At 45.1% G+C, this 21,190-nt stretch overlaps 1 protein-coding gene and 1 long non-coding RNA gene across 2 annotated transcripts; one reads left to right on the top strand and one right to left on the bottom strand.

Moving 5' to 3' along the window:
- Positions 1–3,017: 3,017 nt before the first annotated feature.
- Positions 3,018–11,571, bottom strand: LOC143832847 (uncharacterized). Its single transcript, XR_013229425.1, has 3 exons — positions 11,457–11,571; positions 8,699–8,778; positions 3,018–3,769 (listed from the first exon to the last, which is right to left on the bottom strand). It is a non-coding gene; the product is annotated as an uncharacterized LOC143832847 (long non-coding RNA).
- Positions 3,205–20,761, top strand: LOC143832843 (E3 ubiquitin-protein ligase TRIM47-like). Its single transcript, XM_077327864.1, has 6 exons — positions 3,205–3,798; positions 7,672–7,767; positions 11,479–11,712; positions 14,342–14,504; positions 15,677–15,739; positions 20,160–20,761. Exons 1-6 carry the CDS (start codon positions 3,205–3,207, stop codon positions 20,696–20,698), a joined length of 1,689 nt encoding a protein of 562 aa, XP_077183979.1. The 3' UTR covers positions 20,699–20,761.
- The last annotated feature ends 429 nt before the right edge of the window (positions 20,762–21,190 follow it).

Raw genomic sequence — 21,190 nt, 5'->3', positions numbered from 1 at the left:
GCCCTCCGCCCCTGGACTCTATCCTCTTTGCTCTCAGATGCCTGGAGCCAGCAGCAGGTGAGAGGGTCCTGGGCAAAGGGTCGTGGTGGAGGGCCTGCTGATGAGGGCCTGCTGGCCTGCTGACTGCCTGCTAAGGAGCTCTGTCCCGGCCCTGATAATGAGCTGCTTAGCTCCTGCCCACCCCACTTGATTTGACTGCCAGCTGCAGCCCAAAGCCACCTTAAGCTGCCTGGCCAGGGGAGAGGACCCTTTCAGGGCCCATTCTTAGGAACGGGCTATGAAGCTAGTTTCTACATAACACTGAATGTATGGGAGCCCTTCTTGGTCTCATCATGCAAACCATTCGCGTCACATAACTTGTCAGAGATGCCTACTTCCTTTAGCCAAAGGCATTACACAGTGAAGCTTAATGGATATATCTGTGCAATGACATCACAACCAGAGTGCTTAACCTCTCTTGCAGTTTGAACTGTGATGTCACCTCACAAAGCTTAGACCCTCCCTGAAAGTCTTCAAAACAGGGATTCCTCAAGGGAAGGTGCTCTTTGGACAAGAGGAATATAGCTTGTCACTGGAGTGAGTGACCAAGACCTGGGTGGAGCAGTTGGGGTATTCTGTCTTTCTAGAAATGCTCATTAGTTGCTAATTTGCCAGACCCTCCCCCCCATTACAGTGCACGGCGTGTGGTTGTACCTCTGCTGACCTAGTGAGTGGAAATAATTTGTACTGATTATTATTCGTTAGTTTAAAATGTGTAGGGTCACACAATTTAAGAATTGGAGGAATATAACTTCGCCTCCTGTGAAGATTTGACCAATTAGCTAAGCAGTTTTTCTAGGTGTGTTAAGGACTCAAAAACATACACTGGGATATGTTCTTTTTCTTGCTTTAAATAAAGTGCAAAATGTATTTGAAATCATTACATGGGCTTCTATAAGCCATTAATGTTCACTCAAAAGAAGCTGACTGCTATGTCTATGTATGCAGTCTTGCTTCCTCCCAACCTGCCCGTCTCTGCATGATGATCCAGTCACACCTGATGCAGAGGTACAGAAGACTTATTCACTATAAAACAAGGCTGCCTTCTCTGCATGAACTACCTGACCAAGCTGACTGCCTTCCATGCCCATAGCAAAGACTCAAGCCAGAAACATGAAGTGGGCTTCTCAAGACAGATTGTTGTTACTGTTAGGTATTTGAAAAGAAAATTGTGAGCATGCAGTGTTCATCCAGTAGATTGCTTCTTAAATGCCTCTGGGTTAGACCCAGTTTGGTGTCGTGGTTAGGAGTGTGGACTTCTAATCTGGCATGCCGGGTTTGTTTCTGCGCCTGTCCCACATGCAGCCAGCTGGGTGACCTTGGGCTCCTCACGGCACTGATAAAGCTGTTCTGACTGAGCAGTCATATCAGGGCTCTCTCAGCCTCATCCACCCCACAGGGTGTCTGTTGTGGGGAGAGGAATGGGAAGGCGACTGTAAGCCGCTTTGAGCCTCCTTCGGGTAGGGAAAAGCGGCATATAAGAACCAACTCTTCTTCTTCTTCTTGTTCTTCTTCTACAGCTTCCTTTCCTCTAAGTGGTGGAGCCCTCCAATGCAAGGAACATTTTACCAGTCAAAGAGGCCTGTCCTACCATACCATGATCCCTGAGCCAGCAGATAGTTCCTTGAGTTGAAGAATGGCTAACAAAATCACTGCTAACAAAATAGGAATATTGGGTGCAGTTTCTATAAGGTGCCACAAATGGAGAAATGCAAGGTCTTTCTGTGCGATCCATCTTTGGAATCAAAAGTAGATTTTATTTTAATTTGTTTTGCAGAGCGTGTACATTCTCCTTCCAGATAAAACTTTGTTGTATGATATTGTGCTGCCAGGGCAGGTGCTGTGATAGGAAACCATGATATTTTCCTCAGATAAGCTTTCATTATTGTAGAAAATGATCGGTTGAAGGTAGTTGCATAAGTATCCCGGCCACCAATTGTTAAAATATGTTGCTGATTCGATGTCCCCTCATGTTAATGTATTGACCTCTATTATGCTTATTAGATATCTCTTTGATTTGGTGGTGGTTGTCTATATACACTGCATAATTCAACAGCACAGGTCAGCAAGCACTCAGGAGGGAGCTGACTGCCCATCAGCCCTCCCTTTGCCCCCAAAAGACCCACCAGGGAATCCGTGGGCCTTCTGGTGCAGCAACGGGGGAGCAGACTGCCCCCCCACGCTCCCCCCTAAAAAGGCCTGCCAAGGCCTCTGTGGGCCTTCTGGGGATGGGGAGGAACAGGCTGCCCCCCAGTGCTCCCCCCCCCCGAAAAGCCTCACTGAGGCCTCTGCAAGACTCGGCAGACCTTCTGGGCATGGCAGGAGGGAGTGGCCTGCCCACCAGCACTTCCCCCCCCCCCCTTAAAAGGCCTAACACCTTCAGAAGCCTTGGCAGGCCTTTTGGAGGCAGTGGGAGGGAAGGCCCTGGCTGGCCTGCCAGGGGAAGGAGAGGGGGGGATTAGCATCCGTTGTATTGTTAGATACAAAGGACCTTGTTGCTAGTGTCATAATAAAATAACAAGGCCTCAGAATGATTGTTATATATCTGTTTCCATAGAGTGAAGTTAATTTTTTGTATGGCTACTAAACCTTCAGCATTTATATAGGCCTGCAACAAATTAATAGTTTAAACTCCTATGATAGTTTTAAATTAATTAGCTAATTCATGTTAAATTTAACTTTAAGAATTTAAAATCGATTTGATGTGTTAATCTGATTTTTAAAATGTACCTGTATATTTTAGCCAGATTGTGTATTCGGATTTTACTTGTGATGCAATCTGTCCTGAGTCCCCAGAGATAGGGCAGAGAATATATGTAATAACAACAACAATTTTAATGCTCTGCAGTATAAAGACTACTGGGGGGCAGGCATCATCTTTGAAATGTCATTGCCTCTTTGGTCTCAGTGAGAAAAGCCTCTTCTAAGACGGGGCCGGCTGCTTGCAAATATGTAAAAAAAGTAAAACAAAACATTGCTTACCTTCAAAGCTATTTTTTTATTCATGTGTAAATGTATACTTTTTAAAATTTATGGGATTAATTGCCTACGATATCTTTGAACAAGTGACATTTTCCCTCTAACACTTTCCAGCTCATTGCAAGGCCTAGACTTATTTGCTGAGTCCAACCTGATCCCTCCCCCCAAGAAAGGTCTTCAGTTGTTATGAAGAAGTCTAGTTTGCTTTTCCTCGAGGACAACATTGTGTGTCCAATATGCCTCGAGGTATTCAGAAACCCCGTCACTACAGCCTGTGGGCACAACTTCTGCATGGACTGTCTGCAGGATTACTGGGATCATCAAGCTTTGATTGGGGAATGCCCCTACTGCCCTCAGTGCCGGGAGTCCTTCAACTCAAGGCCTCAGCTCCGCAAAAATATAACCCTGGGAGAAATTGCCATGAGATTTGAACAAGAAGAGGATCAGGGTTCAAGGAAGCTCCCCTTGGTGGGTCCACGGGATGTCCCATGTGACTTCTGCTGTTCCAATAATAAACTCAAGGCTGTCAAGTCTTGCCTGCAGTGCATGGCTGCCTTGTGCCATAACCATATCCGGTCCCACTATGAAGACAAGACCTTCAAAAACCATCAGCTGGTAGAACCTCTCAATGACCTGAAGGCCAATATGTGCCTAAAGCATCGCCAGCTGTTGGAGCTATTCTGCAAAATGGAAGGCCAATTCATCTGCCAGATCTGTGTCCAGGAGAAGCACAAGAATCATGACACCATCCCTATGAAGGAGGAGAGAGCAAAGAAAGAAGTGAGTATTGTTCCTTTAAATCATGAAAAGCGATTCTGAGAATAGAGGAACGGTGGTGAAGACAACACACTAAGTACGATTACATCAAGCTACCCAACAACCCCATTCTGTACCACACATTTCATTTCCCTCATCTCCTAGTCCTCCGGGTTTATTTATTAGATTCTATTCAGAGATTTTGTTTAGCTGATACTTAAGTCCTGGTAGACCCCAGAGAAGGCTTAGTTTGGGGAAGGAATTGACCATAGAGTCCACCCTCCAAAGCATTTATTTTTTCTCAGCATGACTTGATCACTGTTGTCTGGAAACCAGTTAGATCAGCATTTCTCAATTTTTTTACCATTGAGAACCCCCTGAAACATTCTTCAGATTTTGAGAAACGCCAGAAGTGGCACAATCGTACAGAGTATGGTTGGGAAGCATAGCTGTGCATTCAAACACCCAGAGCCCCTCCTCTTCCCCCTCTCCAGGCCTATCATTGGCCATGGGGTCACATGGCCATATATGGTCATATCACCCAATAAATAACACATTTTAAAAACATTTTAGAAAATAATTTTAATCCCACCCATTCAAGAAACATTTCCAGGGCTGTCAAGAAACCTCAGGGTTTCACGAAACACTGGTTGAGAAAGCTTGAGTTAGATACTATCCAGGGAGTCACAGTGGGCCTCTTGAAAATTTTGACAGTAAACACAAGCATGTCAGTAAAATAAGATAGTTTGCGTCTTATCTTTCGGAATCCTGATGTCTATTATTTACTTACAAATGATGAACATTAGGATTCTAAAGGCCAAAACACTATTTTATAGCACATTTTTCTCCATTATCGCTGTACCACCAGGTTGTGCAGTTCATCTGACAGTCTGAGAAAATATCATATTAGTCTTTCTAATATTAGTCTTTGATACAATGACGATTAAAAAAGAAGGGGAACTTACATTATAGGTTTTGCTGTTATATATATTACTAAATAAAAATATATAAACATTTTAAAAGAGTGGAAACAACTGCATTTCATTGACCTCTTAAAGTTACAGGTAGCATTCACAGCTGACTCAGTGTGGGTATTTTTTGCCATCTTAATCAAGTGCTCTTCACAAAGTTGTTTTTTTGTCCAGCTCCAACAGTAGAGCAGTAGGAAATTACAAACCAGTTTAAATACCTACAATCTTTGTTTAGCCTATTCTTTTTCTTGAATTGTGAAATTAGTTTAATTTCTCTGGCATTTTTGCACAATGTTCTAAATGTCTGGAGGTGGCACAAGGCATGAATGATCAAAAAGAAGAATCATTATGTTGGCAGAATTGTTGGTTGACTAGTCAATAGCTTGTTTACAGTCTAGACCATCATTTCCTGCCATTGCCACGACTGCAGTGAACCAGTTAATAATGATGCTGACAAAAATGGTTATTCTTCTATTCTAGAGGTCATTCATTCTTGAGATTTCTTTGAGATGCTTCTGAAAACATTTATTTCAAGTAGAACAAAGAGTTCAGTAGAAGACAGCATCATATCCAGTTATAGTCAGTTTATTATGAGTTGTTGTCAAGGATTTCCAAACTGGACCCTGTGGGTTCCCAGGGCAAGTGGGCACAAAAGACAGACTCTTATAAAAAAATTAATAAAGTTTATTTAAGGACGTTAACAAATATCAATTTATTAATAGGCAACACAAGTCTCTAAAAGCAAGCAGATTCAGAAAATTAGAAATACTAGTTTAACGAACACAATTAAAAGTTGCATTAGATGGCATGGCACATTCTTATGTTCAAGCAGTCTCAGGCCTTAGCTCAAGTATTCTCTATGAGCTCTTCCACACGAGAGATTAGGTTGTGATCACTGTTTATTTGCAATTGGGGCTAATTCTCACTTCCAGACGAAACTGGGCCCAGTCTGAACCAGTCCAAGCCTGGCCAGACTCAGGCCGTCAGTTGCTCTGCAGCAAAGGAATAAATCCGCATTCCCTTTTTTGCTGCAGGACACAATGAGGTGCATGACAGGCCTGGGCCATGTATAAGTGGAAAATTCAGACCATCCTGGTGTGCTTTCCCCACCCTTCTAACCACCACCAAGCATCACTTCAGCTGGTTCCTGCCTCACTCAGTAGGCTGCCCACTCAGGCCTTCCTGCTTCTGCTGCTGCTGACAGAGCCTGGCCTGGTTTCTCCCCAAACTCACCAGTAAAAACTCCTTAAAAAATGAGGAGGGAGAAACGTTTCCTGCGGCTCTGCTGTACTGCAGAGTGGTGGGAAGCATTTTGCTTTATTTTCCTAAGAAAATTAAGGAAATGCTTCCCACCGCTCCACTTAGCTGACCCGGAGCCGTAGCTCCACATCGTGGATGTGTTTTCATTATTTAAAAAATAATCACATTGGGTTTTTTAATAAAAAAAGATTTCGGACGGGGGGTGCTCAAATGCAACAAAGTGGCTATGGAGTTTTCTCCATGTGGCAATGACTGACACGTAAAACAAATGGGAGGAATTTTTGACTTCCTGTCCCTTGGCTTTCCAATGTGTACACAACTCCTGGGGGCAAACAGGCCAAATACCAGGCAGCAGCACGGCATAATGCCTTCTGTGCGGGAGATGTCTACGACAGAGTCCATTTGCAAACAGGCAGATCATAATTAAGGCCTTGTCCCATCAAAATCACGGCTAGCTAAATTGATTCTATTCTTGACAATAAACCAATCAGAATACATTATGGCTAGAATCCTCTCAAAAATTACTTCACCACTCCTGGCTCTCCCTCTCCCACTGTGCCTCACAAGTCTTCACTATGGCCCATTATGCACGGCCGCCGAAACGGCGATTTCGGGTCACATGGAAAACGCGGAGGGGGAAGACACGACGCACACCGGTTATGCATGGGGCGGGGCGCGGTGGTGGCAAAACCCAGAGTAACCGATTATGCACGCGGCGATCCGGGCGCCGCTTCTGGTTGCGCCCCGGTCACCCGGAAGCTGCACTTTCTTCCGTGTTTCACTGACGCGGCTTTTTCGGCGGCATGCACCGAAGCTGCGGCTGGTTGCAGTCGGCTCCGTGCGTTATCGGTGATTTTAGTCGCCGCCATTCCACCCCGAATGTGCGTTATTCCCCCCGTGCATAATGGGTCATAGAGCCAGTTTGTTTGTTTGTTTGTTCTATTTATATATCGCCCTCCCATTATACCAGCTCAGGGCAGTGTACAGCATCAATAAAATAATACACAATTCAAATAAGTCATTAAACCATTTAAAACCATCTTTAAAACCATCTTTAACTATCATTAACATTAAACACCCTTTGAATTGGTCTGTTGCAAGATTGAAGAGAAGAGGCCCATATGCTGCAGAGCCCAATTAATAATACCTGCAAGATGGAACTATTTAGTCACCACACCCATTAACCTTTGAAGGGAAGTCTGGAGGGGGGGAGTGCTTTACCTTACATCTGGAATGGTTTTGAAAATTAAACTTAAGCTCCTGAAGCACAGAATAACTTTACAACATCATTCCACGGATTCTGTTTTTCCTAGCCTGGTATTTTGCTATGGGAGTTCATCTTTTTTATTACATTGTTGCAACACATACCAATAGTGCAACCAGAGATTCTATAGGATATGTCCAACAAGAGATATATAAATTAGAGATGCCAGCTTCCATTTGGGACCTGGGGATCCCCTGGAAATACAGCTCATCTACAGAATACAGAGATAATTTCCCCTGGAGAAAATGGATGCTTGGGAGAGTAGACTCTGGCGTTGTACTTCACTGAGATCCCTGTCTTCCCCAGGGTCCAACCCCAAATCTCCAGCAGTTTCCCATCCTCGATCTGGCAACCCTAATATGAATGCTCCAAAGTCTTTCCACATTGTTTTTTTCCCCCTAGGTAGAGGTCAAGAGAATTCAAGCCAATGTGGAAAACCAGATTTTGATGCTGTCATTGGATAGTCAGAAACACAGGGGTAGAGTCAACTACCTAATGGTGAGAAAAGCTTTTCAGAATACACCCACCAAATGCTAAATATATGACACATGGTGTAGTATTGTGCCATGCATTTTGTTGGTGTCCACCTGTAGTATGGTTTGGAATCAGGTGCTATATTTGGACACTCCTTTGGGTCTGGAGACCATGTCTACCTTGAGAGGTCTAGTTTCCCCAAAGTGGGCAGTATGCCCTCCCTGGGGAGTGGCAGAAGGATCCAGGAGGAATTTAGGGGCTGTGGGGGAGGGTTGAGAAATTTTTGGGCAGTAGGGGGCAGCAGACTGATTCTTCCTGTTGTGGCTGCATTTTCCTTGAGAGAGATGTTCCAAGGTGGCTTGCCTTTGCCTGTCTCTGGGGAGTAACAACCATGGACTTCCTTGGTAATCTTCTAACCGCTTAGCTTCCTGAAGAAATGACAGCTTCAGAAGGTGAGCTGGATGGGCTCATAATCCTGCTGAGCTTCACATCCTCAAGAGATATGGTTTGTTTTGAATTTGCAATAGACCTAATGCCAGAAAAAAAGGGGGTGTGCACATGTGTGCACATAAGGGGCACTAGGGATGCGCCCTGGGAGCTAAGGGGGTGGCAGCCTGAAAAAGATTATTAACCTCTCCCTGTCTATAGGAATGTTTGACCTAGTAGACCACAAGCTCCTTCTTCGCCACCTCCCTGATACTGGAATATGGAGAATAGCCCTCCAATGGCTGGTCTCCTTTCTCCAGAGTCACAGACAGAGGGTTGCACTGGTGGCTAAGCAATCACATCTCTGTCAACTCCCATGTGGAATTCTACAGGGAGCAGTTCTGCCCCCTCTTTCATTTAACATCTTTAGATACCCTTTTGCCTGACTGGTCTGGGGATTTGGGCTTGGATGTCATCAATACACCGATGACACCCAGCTCTACCTCCTGATTCTCCTCCAAAAACTTACCTAGTTGCCTGGAAGCAATGATGGTCTGGGTCAAGCAGAGTCTCCTGAAACTCAATCCCTCCAAGATGGAGGTCCTGTGGCTGAGAAGGAAAGGACCAGAAGAAGAAGTGAAGTTATTTATTTTATGACGCCGCTCTTCCAATAGTCTCGTGGCAGTTCACAACAATAAAAACATTACAATAAAATCCATAAGGCCATCCCTTACAACAAATAGGTGGCAGGTGATCACCTTTTAGTAGTCTTATAATTTCCCCAATCCTCTTCTTCTTCGTTCAGCCAGAGGCCAAGTTTTCTCCCATTGGGAGTGAGGCCCCATATCTCATTGTACCTTGTGGGGGGGGGATCATCAGATGGAATACTGGGACTCCACCCTGGCCTCAACCATACACCTGGTGGAAGAGCTCCGTCTTGCGGGCCCTGCAGAAAGCTGGCAACTCCGGCAGGGCCCTCAGTTCTTCCGGGAGCTCATTCCATCAGGTTGGGGCCCAGACCGAAAAGGCCCTGGCCTGGGTCGAGGTCAGCTGAATGTTCCAGGGGCCCGGGACAACCATTAGATTCATACCCACAGAGCGAAGAGCAGGGGGGCATAAGCAACCAAGCGGTCCTGCAGGTAAGTGGGACCCAGGCCATGTACAGCCTTAAAGGTCAGTACCAATACTTTGAACTTGACCTGGAAGTAGACTGGTAACCAGAGCAGATTTTGGAGCACCGGCTGAACATTGGCCCTCCACGGTGTTCTAGTGAGGAACCTAGCAGCCACATTTTGTACCAGATGTAATTTCTGGATCAAAGTCAAGGACACTTGCATGGATCACTGTGGCCAAGTGGTTTGAGGACAGGTAGGGCGCTACTAGCTGGGCTTGGCAAAGATGGAAAAATGCCATCCAGGCTACTTTTGTGACCTGAGACTCCATAGAAAGAGAGGCATCAAAGGTCACTCCCAAATTCCTGGCAACCAGTGCAGGTATTAGTTGCATGCCGTCCAGGCATGGGAGGCTCGCTTCCTGATCCTGCCCTCTTCTACCTAGCCACAAAGCCTCCGTCTTGGAGGGGTTGAGTTTCAGATGACTCTGCCTGAGCCATCCAGCAACTGCTTCCAAACAGCTGGCAAATGTATCGGGGGGGGGGGGTCCGTCCATCCATTAGGAAGTAGAGCAGGATGTCATCCGTATATTGATGACAACCCAGGCCATAGCCCTGAACCAGCTGGGCTAGAGGGCACATATAGATGTTAAAAAGCATGGGGATGGGAGCCCGCAAGGGTCCGACAAGTCATCCAACAACTCATCCCCTACAGCAACCCACTGTGTCCAGTTCCGGAGAAAGGAGACCAGCCATTGCAGCGCAGTCCCCCTAATCCCAGTCCCGGCAAGGCAGTGGGCCAATAATTCGTGGTCGACCAAATCAAATGTGGCCGACAGGAAAAGCATGAGAATGGCCTCTAGCTGGAGCCAGATATCATCCATCAAGGTGACTCCACCCCATGGCCAGGATGAAAGCCAGACTGGTGGGTCTTTTACCTATATATGGATCCATATTTAATTATGTAGTAAACCCCCCAATCTGGCAGACCCAGGAGGGGCAGGATAGAATTTTAACTTTTAGATTTAAGTAATAAATAAAAATAAATGAATTATGCACCTTTGGGGTTGCATGCTGGTCCTTTGCTAATATTACCAGTACAAGCAACCACTTGAGCTGCTTCTGTAGTTGGCCTGGTCGTCACAAGAGCACCAGCGGGGTTGGGTTGGTTACCCTGATGGACCATTGGATTAAATGGAGCTGGAAAACACTGCTCTGAAAGGGGCCACAGTACAAGGCTGCGGATAGACATCCCTGCACAAAGGAGCAGGTGATTCTTTCTTCCAGTGTAGGGGGAATGATGAGGCCTCCTACTTCAATGCAAACAATGCTGGTTTCTTCTTCACTGCTCCTTCCCATGCTTCAGGCAGATGGTTCAGTTCTATTATTGTTGTTGTTGCTATTATTTTCAAGCCACTAGCAAGTTTACCACAGATTTCTGGCGACTTATTTTTCTATCAAAAGCCACCCTCACTCTTTTTAAAAGCTGAAAGTTATGGCAGGGTGAAAGAAGGGACAGTGTGCTGTTCCAAACATCAATGTGCACAACCGGTTGTACTGGGAACTGGCAGAATCTCTTTCTCCTTAACTCAACGCTGCCAAGAAGCTTGTGCATCTGACCAAAAGGAGGACGAGCATGGGTCAACAGTGGCTTGCCCACTCTCAGCTTGGTGTAGTGGTTAAGAGAGGCGGCCTCTAATCTGGCAAGCCAGGGCCTATTCTGCACACAGTAGATAATGCACTTTCAATGAAGTAAATTTTCCTGTTTTGCACAGGAAAATCCAGCTGCCAAAGCACATTGAAAGTGCATTAGCCTATGTGTGCAGAATGGGCCCAGGTTTGATTCCCCCCTCCTCCACATGCAGCCAGCTAGATGACCTTGGGCCAGTCACTGTTCTCTCAGAACTCTCTCAGCCCCACCTACCACACGGGGTGTCTGTTGTGGAGGGCTGAAGGCAAAGCAGTTTGCAAGCTGCTCTGAAACTCCTTCAGGTAATAAAAAGCAGGGTACAAAAAAATTCTTCTCATTATGTGCATCTTTGTGCAGAGAAAGGTATTAAAGAAAGTTAAACAGAGAGAGGTCAAGATGGGTAACCGTGTTTGTCCGTCTGTAGCAGTAGGAAAGGTGCTACTGGACTCCGTCTTTTTTCTAGTCAGTGAAGAAAATGTGATGTACTTAGACTTTGCTTCCATTGTAGAAAGTGGCGAAGACTGCCAGAGATGAAGCAACCCGGACCTTTGCTGAGGTGTTCAAAGAGCTCAAGTGGCTGCAGGCCAAACTGATGGACTTTCTAAACCAAGAGGAAAGATCAGCTTTAGGGGAAATGGGACACTCCATTCAGCATAGGCAGGAGGAACTGACCCTTCTCAAGAAGCAGAACATATGGCTGGCCATGCTGGTTGACGACCCCAGTGATTATCAGTTCCTGCAGGTAGGAGGGCCACTTTTCCTGCCTGTAGTTAGAACACTGTCAAGACAATTGTCTAGCAGACCAAGAGCAGCGTAGCAATGGCCACTCTGATTTTTGTGTGTGAAGCTGAGGCATTTGGAGAGGTTGTTCCTTGATATGTAATTCAAATATGTAATGGCTTGGAAGGTGAAACTGCTATATTGAAATGTGTAGGCATTTGCCTCTATGGCTTCCTTAATTATAGGTGGCCTCTTGCCTCTACCTTCTTGTCTGCCTTCTCAGAGGTTCTTCCCTTCACTCCATCTGTCTCAGCAACCCATGCTAACATAGACAGGGTCCCACTCCAGGAAGGTTGATTCTTGGCTGTGTCTCAGCTGGTTTCACAGAGCTGAGCTTTGGGATGGAGATGGACATTTTGGGGAGGGTTTCAGAACCATTGACACTGGTGTGTTTCACACAGGGGTAGGGATGTGTAGTTTTCCCCATTGCCGCAGAGCTGCCAGTACAGCACAATGGCAACAAGACTTCCACATGACAAGTTCCCCTGCCATTTCCCTGCCTCCCACAGCAATAGTTATTGCCCTTCCCTTGGACTTAATTATATTGATATTAAAAAGTAAGAACAGTCTTGCATCTCCTGTCCCCTTTGTGCACCCACAGAACAGAGAGGAGCGGGAGGTGAGGTGAGGCAGTCCCCTCCAGCTGCGGCTCTCTGACTCTCCATTTCTGGCCTTTGCCTCTGCCTGCCTCCTTGGGAACCTTCCGCTAGATTCCTTCCTTTTAGGTGGGAAGAAATGAACTGACCCTGGGGGAAGGGACCATGGAGGGATCCCCACACACCTCAAAGTTTTTGGACTTGCAATAGACGGAGCTGTTGAGAATGGTGCTCAGCTGGAGATGGAGAGCTAGAGATGGAGAGTCAGAGAGCTGCAGCTGGAGGGAGCCCCCTCACCTCACGTGCCTCCATCACTCTTGGCTCTATGGGCACTCAAATGGGTGGGGACAGAAGACGCAAGAGCAGTGGTGGCAGCTGGCTCTGTGCCTTCCCACTTCTCCCCAGGGAAAGGACCACCTTGACATGAAAAAGACCCCCTTTCAATGCAGCCACTGAGGCTGGGTTGGTTTTTTGTTTTTGTTTTGTTTGAGTGGGAGAGCTACTGCTTAGGAGAAAACAGGCGTTTAAATATTTCTGCTGCTGTCATTTCCCACCCTCCAAAGCAGCCATTTTCTCCAGGGGAACTGATCTATTTAATCGGTTGTAATTCCAGAAGACCTCTAGGTACTTCCTGGAGGTCGCCACCCCCCGTGTATTGGCAGTTATAGAGAGAGAGCTTCTTGTGGCACAGGGTGGTGAGGCAGCCGACATGCTGTCTGAAGCTCTGCCCATGAGGCTGGGAGTTCCATCCCAGCAGCCGGCTCAAGGTTGACTCAGCCTTCCATCCTTCTGAGGTTGGTAAAATGAGTACCCAGGTTGCTGGGGGGTAATTGCTGGGGAAGGGAATGGCAAACCATTGAGTCTGCCATGAAAACGCTGGAGGGCGTCACCCCAAGGGTAAGACATGACTCGGTGCTTGCACAGGGATACCTTTACCTTTAGAGAGATAACATAAAACATAGAGAGAGAACATGAAAGCACATGGATTGAGAGTCAAAGACACAGGCCCATTCCGCATCAAGATCAATGTGGCAAATTGATTGCGGAAAGAAAAAACGGAATTTAAAATAGTGGAATTCGGCATAACACATACCTGTCTTTGTAGTGGAATCCAGTTGTGTTTCAATCGTTTCCCACAGGTTTCCGGTCTCGGCAAAAATTGCTAGAAAGGAAGCGATTTTTGCCGTGCTTTGTCCCACCTCTGGCCGTCAATCAAATGAGCAGCCAATGGGTGGTTGTTACCATGCTCCGGAAAAGCCCCTTTGCCTTTAAGAACATATTTTTTTTTAAAAAAAAGAAAAACACACGTTGCAATGAATATGCCTTGATTCCTTGATTCCTCCTAACCCATCTAGCTGGCAGCTGGCCCGTGAGCTGCCGATTCATCGTTGCCACGCTCCCGTGAGTGAAAAAACATCCCCCCCCCCCCTGTGCACAGGTGTGATTTTTGGCCGAAAATAAAGGGAACTTGCAAACGGGGCTGTGTTGTGCTTGGTGACTTGAGGCGAGCTTCAAAGCAGCTCTGTGGAGGGACTGCAGCCAGAGAAGCCTCGCTGGGTGAATGAAGGCTCGCCAGTTCGTTGCTCCCTGCTCGCTCCAAGAAAAAAAAAATGGCGATTGCTTCACCGGAAGTTCAGAGGAGAGAGCCAGGGGGAGGGACTTTGCTGAAACTGCAACAATGGTAATGAACAGAACTTTTTCGCTAGTGTTGCAGATTGGTTGCTAGAGTGTAGCGCTTTCCAGAGGGTGAATCCACTTTTGGGGATTTCCCTGGAAGCGCTACAACGAAGCGCTTTTAGCGGGACTGTTTCAGGAGTGTGGCAGATTGTGTACGACATTGTGCATAACTGCATATTAGTAGCGATTACAATTTGACACACTCCTGCTACATTAAACCTGTGCGGAATGGACCACAAAGTCCAATTGCTGGGCCAAGGAAATATAAATTCACTGCTCCAAAACGTAATCTCTTCTAAACCCTGGTTATTCCTACAGGACTTCCCCAAAATAAAGGCAATGTCTGGGTGCAGAGATGCTTTGATTGGTCTGAAATGTGAGGAGCCCACCAGTTTCGTTGGGCTCAAACAGGCACTGAGTGACTTGAAATCCCAGTTATCCAAGGCTGGACTCTCTTTTATCAACAAAGTCCTTCAGAAAGGTGAGTAAGCACGGCTGGCCTGAAGGTGAAGGCCTGAATGAGGACCATATACTGGGCCTCTGAGTGTCAAACAAGACTTGGCAATGGAAACCTGGGAGCTCCTCCCAAAGGACAGTTAAAACTTAGTTAAAAGACATGTGTCTTTCTGAGAGAACCTGCTCCCTGGTGATTCCTTGCATAGGTGCTTCCATGCTTCTGTGGCCAAGTAATCCCAGTGGTTGAAGTGCCTCCCTGTGTCCTAGCACAAGTGCTCTCCTATTGCCCATCTGAGAGGAGGCTTTTTATCCAAGGTTCAGGAGGAGATTTGCCACCTGCTCCCTAATGCCCATTGGCTCGTAAGATGTGTTCACCTTCTGCTTCCTCCAGTATCTAGTAGACGGTGGTGATTGTATTGCCAGTTATTGTTGGAGGGAACAATATCAGATCTGTGTTTTAAAAATCCATCACTCTCGCTGGTTCCACAATCCTGAGAAAGAACCTAAATTTGCCAAAAGAAAGGCAACTGAGACTGGATAGTCACAACAGGAAAAAAGCCCCATCCTTAACAGGATTGTTTTTGTTGCTGAATTCTTGGAACATCATTAACAAACTGATTCTATGCTTTAGTGCAGGTAGGCTAGAGAGAAAAACCATGCCCATGTGATGCTGTTGGAAAAAGGGGTTATTTCCTGCTTCATAACAACATCATAGTGTATTCATCTCTCTCCCTGGGTTTCCCTAGCTTTTCTCTGATGTTAACCAGGCTGCTTTGCTGTGAAGTTTTTCACTGCTGTCTAGAAGAAAAAGTTCAGATTTTGCTAATCCACAGGGACTAGCCATTTCCCCAGTCCCAGGATCCCTAGGGCCTAGGCAACTGATTCTATGGCTATTTCCCTTACCCCACCCCCAATTAAAAGAAAACTTCATGCTACCCTAACTGGGGGGAGTGGTTTGCCATGGCATCACCTCCCAACTGGTGGATTGCAGGTGAAAAGGGCCCTGCCCCCTGTTGTGCCCTTAGCTTTAACCCCAATGGAGGGGTAAAGAAAGAAGGCAGACAGCTCACCCCTGCATCTATTTCATGGTGTCCTGTCTCCACCCCCCTCCCCCCAAAAAAGTTACAGCCATGGAACTAAGCATGAATTTCACACAGATGCATAAAACAAATAACTCAATTACCTTTAATCTTTCAGGGATCACCATGGTACCTTATGAAGTGATACCAGTACCCACAGATCGAAAGAGTCTTCTAAAATGTAGGTGCTGTGGTTTCATTTGTTGAATTGCCATTACCATTAAAATGATTTGTAAAAGTAATCCCTGTTCTTGACTGACAGGCCTCAACAGATAAAAGTCATTGCCATGGTTCTGGACGTGCCTGAGAAAGAAACAGACACCAAAGTAGCAAAGTGCATGCTTATCAGGAGTGGACACTTGGCTAGAAGTACTGAAAGTGGCATTCTCAGGAAGTAATGTGGGGTGGGGTTCTAAATCCAACCCTTCTACGGTGCTGCAATTAGGGTTGCCAGTTCTGGGGGTGCAGCCTGCAGAGAGTTGGGGAGGGGAGGGATTTCAATGGGGCATAATGCCATACAGTTTACCTTCTAGATAGCCATTTTCTTCAGGGTAACTCTTCTCTGTTGCCTGGAGATGAGCAAAGAAGCAGAGGAAATTATACCTGGAGGCTGGCATCCCTCCCTGCAATGGTGATATTTCTGCTGGGATGTAAACTGTGCCAATCAATCAGTTTTTTTTTAAGGAGGAAAGTCTGCAAAGTATAAAACAGTGTATATTATAAATACAAATGCCAAATGAGGCTACACCATAGAATTAAATTAAATTAATAAATGCCGTATATTGTTCATAGCATGTACTGTGCACTTATATTACACATATACTTTGTTTTTTGCTACTTGTAATGCACAAGAGGAATGCCATGGTAAGCATTAAGGTAATCTACTACCCTGATAGAACAGAGTTTTGAGTATACTATCACTTTTCACCCATGCACACAAAAACTTATACCCAGAATTGAACTGTTGATCTTAAAGGTACCACTGGACTTAAACTTTATTCTGTTGCTTCAGATTAACATGGCTACCCAACCAAACCTACTTACTATTCTGATCCAAATAAAGCAAGTTTTTTTTGTAATTAACAAGGGAGGAAAACCTTTTCCTAATTCCTAGCTGCTTATCTGCTTTAATTATAGTTATCCCTTTGCAATGAGACCCAAGGCAGATTGTGTGTTGTAAAACAATTATAGGAGAGATCAAATAAGCAATGCAATAGAATAGGGATTACAACAATTAGAAAAGTTCAAAAATTTATCAGGCTTGAGATGGCAAATTATGCAGAACGTTGAATTACCAAGATAGGAAACAGTGCACTAAGAGCAGGGTTTTATTTGTACACACACAACAAATATTTTTTAATCATTATATTTTTATTATTATTATCTTTATATTCATTACCCACCCTTTCTCTCCAGACTCAAGGCAGGTTATTAATATTATTTATATTTGTTACCGACCCTTTCCCTCCAGACTCAGAGCGGGTTACATCAAACCACATGACATGATAAAAATATGGTCTAGAATAAATAATTAAAATCTTAACAACTAAAACAGTTCTGCCCTTCAGTGCCAGAGATTTTATGGCAACTGGAGGAGGAGAGGGCAGAGAGGTTTTAACAGGGCTGAAGGGAGTTTCTTGAGCCTCAACTATAGGCCTGATGGAAGACCTCCATTTTATGAGCCACGTAGAACTGTTCAAAGTCCTGGAGGGCTCTGATCTCACTTGGGGATGCGTTCCACCACAGCAGGCCTGGGGCTCTAGCTCTGATTGAGGCCAGTTTTATTTCCTTGGGGCCAGGGGGGCTTAGCAGATTTTGCTGGCACAATCTTATTAGTGCCTTTATATAATTTGCTCTTCTCACTGAGGTTCCAGATGGATCTCGGCATACAAATCATTGCAATCAGTAGGATGATGCATCTGATAAGCGGTTTAATAGGACTAGGATTGCATAAATTTGAAACCAATCTGTTGTTTGAGCAATATGTTTGCTCCAGATTCCCAGTGAGTCCGAGGAAAGGAAAATTAAGAGCCTCCTTTCTGGAAGAAACACTGAGGTTTCCAAACAGGTAGCCAGACATTGTGCCATAACATGCAAATTCCACCAAAAGCATGTTATTGGGAATCTGTCATGGCTTAGGTATACTACGAACACTGATATGTTTTAGTTTAACTGTTTTAAACGTTTGATTTGTAAGTATTTATTTGCTGTTAAGCATCTTATTAGATTACAATTTTAAAAGTTGTGCAGGTTTTATAGCTGGCTTGGAGCTGTATTACAAATAAATCTGAGTCATGTTAAATACAGCAGAACATGGTATTACATGGGTAGAAAAGTTGCATTTTCCTGGATCAGTCTGTTAGGATAACTGCTGCTTTATCATCCCCATAGTATTCAGGGGAGATGTATAATGTATCAAGAGTGATCCTGTGCATAGATGCTGCGCAAGATTTGGCTAGCTGTTGCATGGGGAGCTGACTGCATGGGAATTTCAAGCATCTTCTCATGTCCGTCGGAGTCATGGACTGGCTGGCTGGCTCAGTCTTGTGACTTCTTCCGTTTCACAAAACCAGGAGACGCACTATAAGCATTTGTATATAATCACATTAGGTAAATTTCCTGAGAACCAGTTTCATCTTGAGCACATGACATTGGTACAATCACTATTTATGTGCCAGGCTTTGTATCAAGGCCCCAATAATGGAAGCCCACCAAGGCAGCAACTTCAGCAGAGTGGATTAAATTGTCACATCATAAAACCATCCCCACAAATCCTATAATCCACCAGCAGGTGACAAAATAAAGGTCTCATTTAACTCTGAATTCTGCACCAAAGAATTGATTTCACAAAAGCAGAAGAAAGCAGCAAGAATTAGAAGAATAAGCCAGTAGTCCCCAACCCCCGGTTCAGAGACCAGGACCGGTCTGTGGATCAGTTGGTATCGGGCCGCAGCTCCTCCTCATCCTCCTCTCTGGCTGCTGCCTCGTGGGCTGCCCTGCCAGCTCACCTTTGGTGCTCTCCAGTGGCTGCTATGGCTGGGGTTCCCCTCGGTGTGGCAATGTGCAGCTGCTGCTGGCAGCGCCCCCCAGCAGGCATCGGGAAGTCAGGGGCACCGGTGGGAAAGCAAGCAGAGCAGGGGCTCAGGTGGTGGCAGCGGTGACATCCCTGGGCAAAAGACTACACCCCCCCCCGGGCCTCAGTAAATTGTCAAGCGTTGACCGGTCCCCAGTGATAAAAAGGTTGGGGAGCACTCTTCTTAGACCTCTTGTTCTTAGGGACTTCATCAGCAGCACTGAGGTCAGTTTAACAGATATTGCTCAGGAGTTCATTACAACCATAAATTTCATGAGGCTGTTCAAGAATATCTCCATCTTCAAATACTTGGCATGCCATCAGTTCAGTTTGCTCTTCAGATTAATAATTCCATATTAAGTAGTATCCTTGCTTTAATACTTGCAAATAATTCAGGTGGATGAGAGACCAACTGCAGCATGAACAATGAAATTAAGCAAAGATGACCAAAGGAAATTAGATGCTTGTGAAAGGAGATCCAAGTAGCATGCCTTTAAGTGGTGAAAAAATAACAATAAACTAATAGTATGCTGCCCATTAATTGTACCCCAAAAAATTGCTTCCTAAGATAGATTGTGAAAAAATGTTTTAAAACAATGCACTACATATTACAGAATTTTTCAAAAATGTGAAGCCTGAGCTTTTTCCTGCCATTCATAACTGGGCCAATTATTTAAGTTTACTTATTTAACATCTGACCTGGGTGATAGTTTATATGTCGAGGTGCTTGTCATATTTTAAATTGAAATTTTAAGATTTTAAAGTTTTTATTGTAAAGTTTTTCTATGTTGTAAGCCACCTCAAGGTCTTTTTGGAGACGGGTGACCTATAATAAAAAAAAGACTATAAGACCGGCCTTTAATTTCTGTGAATAAGTGAAACATCAGAAAGTTTCTAGGTATGACTCTCACAAATACTCACTGTCCTATTACAGTCATGGGAACAAAAAATATCAAAATAGATCTAAAAACAGCTTTGAACATCATATGCATCATATGCATGCACCAGTGTGGTTGTGTTGTTAGGATGTCAGATCCTAGTGAGATCTTGATTTAAATCCCAGGTTAGCTAGGAAACTCATTCAGTGATCTTGGGTTTTTGAGTCTAACTTACCTCACAGTGTATATTTCCTGAGTTGTTTGCCTTTCTATCTATTGTTGCAGTGATGGGAGAATAATCTTATAAGGTACTTCTGATTTCCACATTCTTCTGCATATAAAAATTCCTACAGGTGGGTGCAGACATCTTGCTAGGATGAGCTCCCTGGGTACATGACAGAAATGAAGCCTAAGTGATGAATTACCTATGTTGTTCCATAGAGTGATTGATGTATAGTCTGGATGAGGTGCAGCTTGTGGACCTTTTTGCTTCTGGACAAGGATTTACCTTCAGGTGCCCTTCTAGCCCCAGTGACGATATGTTTTTTAACACATTATGCTCACTTGTCCTCATTCATTGTAATATCTGATAATTTCAGAGAGACTGGCTTCTTTTGATACTTTTTTCTTTTTTCTTTCCCATCATACAGATTACTGTAACCTGAATTTTGATTCCAGCACGGCCAATGAAGAACTGTTCCTATTTAAAGAGACCCACTCCGTGCTGAACATGGGCATCCTGCTGGAGAGCTGTTCAACACCCAACCAAGGGTTCAACCGTTGGCCTCAGCTTTTATGCGGTCATAGCCTCTGTGAGGGCTGCCATTACTGGGAGGCTGAGATTTCAAATGGCTGGCTGTGCTTGGGGGTTACCTACAACTACCGGCATAGAACCGAAAAAGGGTATATATTCTACCTGATTGGCAGGAATAGCAGTTCATGGTGTCTAGAGTGGGATTCGATGAAATTCTCCGTTTGGAACAATAACATCCAAACCGTGGTAAAAGGCAACTTCTACAGAACCATTGGGGTCTTGCTAGACTACACGGCTGGCTCCTTGACATTCTATGGCATCAGCAACACCATGAACCTCATCTACCGTTTCCTCACCACATTCACTGAGCCATTGTACCCAGCGGCCATGGTAAGCAGCGGGGCCTCTATTACTTTGAAGCAGTATCCCGACTAGAGACCAAATTTCCTCATTCATTATAGAAGGCTCTGCTGTTGCTGATAAATAACTTCTCCCTCATTGCTGGTGATGCAACATTCTTTTTTGATTTTTTAAAAAATCACATCCTCACAAGCAGAAATGACAGATATGTTTGTTACAGTTACCAGTTTTCTGGATCTGCTCAGTGTACTTGTATGAGGCATCATATATGCAACATATCCTCTTATACCAGTGGTTCTCAACCTGGGGGTCAGGACCCCTTTGGGATTCGAACGACTTTTTCACAGGAGTCACGGCAGGGTGAACAGCTTGGCCGGGGGGGGGGGGGAGATGCCACCACTGTTGCCACTCCTCCTGCAAGTGCCTGCGCTCGGTTGTTTCTCTTCCATTTCATCCACACAACAGCCTTGCGGAGTAGATCGAGATAGAGGGTTCATCTGTCTGGAGCAACGGAAAAGAGCGAGATCGGCATGGTGGGACAAGAGGCAGAACTGAACTGAACTGAGA

The sequence above is a fragment of the Paroedura picta genome, chromosome 3 (genome assembly GCF_049243985.1).
Source record: "Paroedura picta isolate Pp20150507F chromosome 3, Ppicta_v3.0, whole genome shotgun sequence".
Taxonomy (NCBI): domain Eukaryota; kingdom Metazoa; phylum Chordata; class Lepidosauria; order Squamata; family Gekkonidae; genus Paroedura; species Paroedura picta.
The sequence above is the reverse complement of the archived record's forward strand: the minus strand, read 5'-3'. Positions and strand labels throughout refer to the sequence as shown.

Bases quoted from the DNA above. Each gene is read 5' to 3' on its own strand.
- LOC143832843 (XM_077327864.1), top strand. From the start codon at position 3,205: ATGAAGAAGTCTAGTTTGCTTTTCCTCGAGGACAACATTGTGTGTCCA. The intron at 14,505-15,676 runs GTGAGTAAGCAC...TTAATCTTTCAG, and splicing joins CAACAAAGTCCTTCAGAAAG to GGATCACCATGGTACCTTAT. The intron at 15,740-20,159 runs GTAGGTGCTGTG...CCCATCATACAG, and splicing joins TCGAAAGAGTCTTCTAAAAT to ATTACTGTAACCTGAATTTT.